We start from the raw sequence: 6125 nt of genomic DNA, 5'->3' as shown, positions 1-6125 counted from the left end.
AGAAGTTAAATCCTAAATTGGGGAAAAAACCTAAATTGAATTGGTGATCGATTATTGATGGAAAGGGATGCCTTTTATATGAAAGAAAAAAAAACTGGACAAAAATACCCTCTGTCACGTCAGCTCAGTTGACGGGGTTAGCTGTTTTTCCGCGTTTTGGTTAACGGTCTTAAACACAATCCCCATTTTGACAAAAGAAAAAACACAAATCCTTTTTTGTCAATAACTGAAACCACAAGGGTTTTTTTTGGAATTTACTCTATTTATAATAAAGTTCATCATATTTTTATATGATGTTACAGTTTTAGAGAAAAATTTAGATTATTGCAGCAATAATAATGTGTAAATATACATAAACACATGATATTTATTAAAAAAAAATCAACAAAGAAAAATAACTGTGTATGCTTTTATTGATTTTATTAATAACTGTCAACCTGTTTACATCCTTTAAAGCATGATTTCATGTCTAAGCATCCCCTAAAAAAAACAAAAATGAAATTAATGAGCTCAAAAATGGGTTTGATGATCTCATGGATTTAAAGGCGTAAGATAAACTTGAACACCATATTTAGGTTTAATAGTTAAGACAACAATAGGAGCATGACGATAATTATCAGAAATGTTGAAGCTAAATCTTGAAATCAACATAGCAAGTATGATTTTAGCTTCCATCATAGCAAAAGTTTGGCCAACACAATTTCTCGGACCAGCTGCAAATGGCATAAAGTGTCTGCCTTGTGCAAACGTGGTTTTTGAAGCGAATCTTTCTGGATTGAACTCATTTGCATCTTTCCCCCATAATTCTTCACTATGATGAATGGCAATTACTGGTATCCATATTGATAGTCCCTTTGGTATCAAAAGATCTCCGAGTTTTATGTCTTCAAATGCCATTCTCGGCAGAAGTGTTGCTGGTGGATATAACCTTAGGGATTCATTTATTACCATGGTTAACTGCATACATATATAAAACAGATAGTAATGTCAATTTTATTTCATTTTCAATGCTTTTGGGTAAATTCTCAATATCCACAAACATAATAATTTTAAATAGTTGGATGAAAAGTAAAATAAATCTTTAATATATAAATAAGTTCTTACTTTGTTTTTGACTTGACTTATTTAGTGGGATATTGATTTGCTACTTGAGGCGTAATAGTACAAAATCTAAGGATTTACATTATAGAAACATAGTGAAAACAGTTGAAGTACATTTGAACATGAAAAGGGGAAAAAGCATAGCTGGCATGGTAGGTAGAAAAGAATATAATATAAAATGAAGAGAGTGAAATAAATTAAAAAGTAAAAAGGAGAGTGAGAGTATACGAACGAACCAGTGTGAGTTTGGGTAGATGATGAAGGGAAGGAGTTAGAGAGCAGCAGACTTGATTGAGTTCATCTCTGAGTTTATGTTGCCACGTAGGATTGGTAGCAAGAAGCATGATAGTCCAGGTAAGCAAGAGAGCAGTAGTTTCATGTCCAGCAAAGAAGAAAGTCTTGCATTCATCCATTATCAACTGTAAATTCAAAGTTTGTTTACTATTATTATTGTGCATTTCATTGAGAAGCATTCCAAGCAAATCATTTCCATAGCTACTGCTTCTACCAATCTCTACACAATCTTTTCTGCTTTGTATTATCTCCATTAGTAGTCTCTCCACTTCCATCTTTAGTGATTTTATTTCTCTATTGTATTTACTTGGAAAAAATCTGCAACATATTTAATTAATTAATTAATTGGAAAACAACCGAATCTATCTTTTCTCATAAACAAAGTAAAGTGGCTTTAGATACCGGCTTCCAGGTAAGCACAAGTGCCTGGTAGATTGAGCACAGAGAGATTGGAGAAGAGTTAAAAGATGGAATATTTGATGGCCTTTCTCATAGCTGCTGTCGAATTCGGTCCTTGAGATTATATCAGCAGTGAGTCGTGTCATGTATTCACTAATCTCAAACTCACTCTGCCCTGATTCTACAGCTTTTTCAAGGGATTCAAGCATCGTCTTTGTACATTCCACCATGTGCCCAGCAAAGCTCTTCAAAACAATTTTAATTATTAGATTGAAATCATTTCCAACAACAAGAAGAAGAATATTACCTTGAGCTTGTCACCCATGAATGCAGGGGCAACAATATGGCGCTGATGATACCAGTTATCACCGTTAGCCATTAACAAACCACGACCAATAAAATGTTTGGATCCTTGCTGTTGAAGCCATGATTTACCAGCTTTAGTGCTGTACTTGGTAAGTAGCTCTTTAATCAATTCAGTCTCGGTCAGACACATGCGAGGCTCAATACCATGCCAGTATATAAATCTCTTACCTAGAAAGAGAGAATCATCTCATAAGAAGAAATTGAAATTGAAATTGAAAATGAAAATCAAAATCTCTTACCGAATTGTTTAGACCAGAGAACATAATGGGGCAAAAGGCGATGTACAATATCATGATGAATATGGTCCATGTGTTTGGAAGTGGAGAGGGAGAGTAAAGAAGTCACGTCCAAGAGGTTGCCAGTAAGAGGGCGAGGTTTAGGGCCACGCACACCTTGCTTCTCCATTATCTTCATGATGCGTCTTGGTGTTATGAAATAACATGAGATTGTATCATACACAACCTTCGCCAATATGCTCACCAGTATTGATATCAATATGCTTATTACCTCCATCTCTCCCTCCTTTTCTTCTCTCCTTCTCCTTTTCCTTTTCCTTTTCCTCAGTGCTTCTTCACACGCTTGCTCATCTTTCTACTTATAACTTATATACTCTCTCTCTTTTTTTATAATAAATAAACCAACCCAATACCCAGACACAACCCCCTTCCTTTTTTCTTTTCTTTTTTCCAACTCTCTAGAAAATTTACAAAACTAACCCACATGTTTTAATTCATTTACAACTGGGTACGCCCTTGTTTTTTTCCTTTTAACTAACATTACAAAAAGTAATCTAAAAATCATTAGTAAAAATCAAAGCTCCTTATGTTATGCAATTATAGTCACATCGCCTCATTGAAATTAACATCACACACACCATTAGTTAAATTCTTTTTTTTCTTTTGCTAATTTTATAAAAATTTGTGTCTTTTTTATAAGAAAAAAATATCAAATGTCATCACTTGCAAATTGATAAAATCACAGTTTTTTTTTTACATTTCCTCTTTTTATTCCAAATAAAAGAAATAACATAAATTATAATATTTCATTTAGTTTTAGAAAAAACTCATTTACAAAAAATCCACCAATTTTTTTATATTCATTTATATAATTATACTTTTTATTTCTACAAAACAAAACTTGCTTTTTCTTTAATATTATTCTAATCTGTACAACACTGTTGTCCAAGGAACAATAATTTGATAAGCTATAATTTTTATTTAATTATTTAAACTAAACACTTCTAAAATTAATAAATTAGTTATACCAAATGTAGTTTTAAGCTCCTAATTATAAGTATATATACGTTAATTACTATAACGATATTTGAAATCATTGAAAAATCTATTTATAAGTGATATTTTTTCTCTCATTGTGAGACACACCGTTTTCTTCCTCCATTATGAGAAGCCCTACTTTTCTCTTCAATTTGTGACGCAGTCTTCCTTCCATGGAAGAGGGTTTCTCAAGATTATCACTCCTCCTTGCAAAGGATGACGAACTAGATGTAGAACTAGAGATTGCGACAGTGGATGCGGCTTTTATTGGCTCTCCAACCATCATCAAATCTTATTTTCATTTTCATAAATACAGTTTTTCTCTCATAAATTTGATGTTGCATTAGAAACTTTGATACAACATCAAATTAATTTTTAGTATTATCTTTTTACTTTTTCATTTATATATATATATATATATATATATATATATATAATATTATATATTTTGTTATATAAATATTATTATTTGGAAGAAAATTTTGTTCGGAAAAAGGAAAGTAAATGAGTTGGGACAAAAACACTAACAATATCAAAATAGATAAAATGAAGAAAATATAGTTTTATATAACAAAAAATGAGGAAATGGGTTGACTATGGTCTTAATGGAATAAAAATAAAAGCGAGGGATTTAATAACACATATTCATAAAGTTTAATTAGAGGCTTAATAGAATAAAGTTTGAGTTGGTCAATGGTCTCAATACTATAAATATGGAAAGTCCAAGGGCATAGAATTATATTCAGTGGTTAAGGTTCGGTTTGCTTCACCAAAAAAATTCTGGGAAAAATAAAACATTTTCTCTGGTTGCTTTGTTATTTGGAAATTTTGTTTGAATATATATATATATACACAGGGGCGGAGCTAGGGGTAGGGGAGGGTCGCCCGATCCTCCGGAACACTCTTGACGAACAGTGGTTCAATCTCGAGCAGCCTTTAAAATAATTAAAATTAGTATTTATAATGTAGAATGTGATAATATGACATAAAATTAAGTTTGTATAGTTGGTTGTAGTGATAATTAAAGGAATCTTTATATTCAATTGGTTCTATGTTCGAATCTTCATATCTTCACTTTTTATCTCATTTTAATTTTTTCCCTTAAACTTCATTCTTTTTTAAAAATATCAATATTAAGTATCATTTTTAATCATTATTAACCTCATTCTCCTTTATTATTTTTAATTGTACTTTTTAGTTACAAAATTCATGACCGAGAAGACAATTTGATGAATAATTTCTCCAATTGACCAAACGTGTCAACGTTAGAGATAAAATTGCTCTTGGCTGCCAACGTTATGGGTAAAATTGCACAATTTTATACGTTAGGGGTAAAATTGTTCTTAAATATAAACATTAGAGTATTTTTGCACCTTATCCTTACTTTATATTGAATCTCAGTTGTTTTGTACCTTAATGTTTCCAAATATGATCAAATTTATCCTTTTTTTTTAAATCAAATGAAACTATATTATTCAATATCAGCACTTAAGTCATTACAAATGAACTGAGTGGGATTATGTTTCCATATCCCATGATCAGACACAGAACTAGACGCTCTTACCAGTATATGAGCAATCTTATTCGCTGACCTCCTAATGAAAGAAACAGATAAAATATTTAGCTCGCTAATCAGAGCTTTACAATCATCAACAATAATGCCAAAAGGGAAAACTAGTTCTGTAGTTCTAGAAATTGCAAGAACCAAGAGCTGAGAATCCATTTCCAGATGAACATTTGGAAACCCTTCCTTCTTCAACCAACTAAGAGCTTCACGACAACTCATTCCTTCAGCCAATAGCGGGTCCTGACAGTTATTGATCACACCATTACCAGCAGCTATGAAGCACCCCTCATGATTCCTTAACACAAAACCAAAACCAGCATGACATGTATCCTGGAATAGAGCAGCATCAACATTGAGCTTCAAAACTATCTTATGTCGGGCACAAACCTTAAGTCGTTATTAAGAAAAAAAATCTTCATACAATAAAGCCTTTCAGACCTTAAGCTCTAGCTCCGCCACTGTATATATATAACTTCGTGGAGTAGTGAATGTTTTTGTTTTCAATGGTTGAATTTTTCTCAAAAGAAATGGTTGAAAAATAATTTTTCGCTAGCAAATGAGATGTTATTTTTCTTTATTTTGTGAATATCTCCTTTGACTAGAAATTTATTTTCAATTGACTTTTTATTTATATATTCCAAATACTAGAAAATAAAGAAAATATTTTGGAGAAGAATATTTTCTAGTATAAAACAAAAGCAGCCTAATATTTTAACATTTTTAAATTCTCAAAGTGGAAACACAAGTCATTTGAAATCTGTGCCGCCAACTGATTGTGAGGGTCAATTATCATTAATTAAATATATTACAGTAAAAAATTTGACCGAACTATTTCTCATTATATTATACAACTCAAATAATATAAATAATGGAACCCCATTACAGTAAAAATTAAATAAATATTATTATAATTAAAAAATAAATCTTAATTACTCTTCAAAATAAATCTTAATATAAATATAGTACAACAATAGTAAATGTAAATATTTTTCAAAAAAACAAATGAACAAATACAATAGTGAAGCAACATGGTAGGTAATAGGGTGAGTGAAATTAATATTTTTTAAAATTTATATATATAATTTTTTTATAGTATTTTGACCTCATATTTGTATATATAAAAA

General features: G+C 30.8%; 1 protein-coding gene across 1 annotated transcript; it reads right to left on the bottom strand.

Moving 5' to 3' along the window:
- Window positions 1–387: 387 nt before the first annotated feature.
- On the bottom strand, window positions 388–2743 carry LOC136210444 (cytokinin hydroxylase). The gene is made up of 5 exons (XM_066001751.1): window positions 2400–2743; window positions 2102–2328; window positions 1798–2039; window positions 1338–1713; window positions 388–957 (listed from the first exon to the last, which is right to left on the bottom strand). The coding sequence occupies exons 1-5, from the start codon at window positions 2671–2673 to the stop codon at window positions 532–534; spliced, it is 1545 nt and encodes a 514-aa protein (XP_065857823.1). The 5' UTR covers window positions 2674–2743; the 3' UTR covers window positions 388–531.
- Between the last annotated feature and the right edge of the window lie 3382 nt (window positions 2744–6125).

This window comes from Euphorbia lathyris, chromosome 1 (assembly GCF_963576675.1).
Source record: "Euphorbia lathyris chromosome 1, ddEupLath1.1, whole genome shotgun sequence".
NCBI classification, from domain to species: Eukaryota; Viridiplantae; Streptophyta; class Magnoliopsida; order Malpighiales; family Euphorbiaceae; genus Euphorbia; species Euphorbia lathyris.
Note: the sequence above shows the minus strand (reverse complement) of the source record. Positions and strands in the feature narration are given on the sequence as shown.

Coding starts and splice junctions, on each gene's coding strand:
- LOC136210444 (XM_066001751.1), bottom strand. CDS start 2,673: ATGGAGGTAATAAGCATATTGATATCAATACTGGTGAGCATATTGGCG. Junction 1,714..1,797: donor TTGTGCTTACCTGGAAGCCG/GTATCTAAAGCC, acceptor AATATGTTGCAG/ATTTTTTCCAAGTAAATACA. Junction 958..1,337: donor ATCTACCCAAACTCACACTG/GTTCGTTCGTAT, acceptor ATATGTATGCAG/TTAACCATGGTAATAAATGA.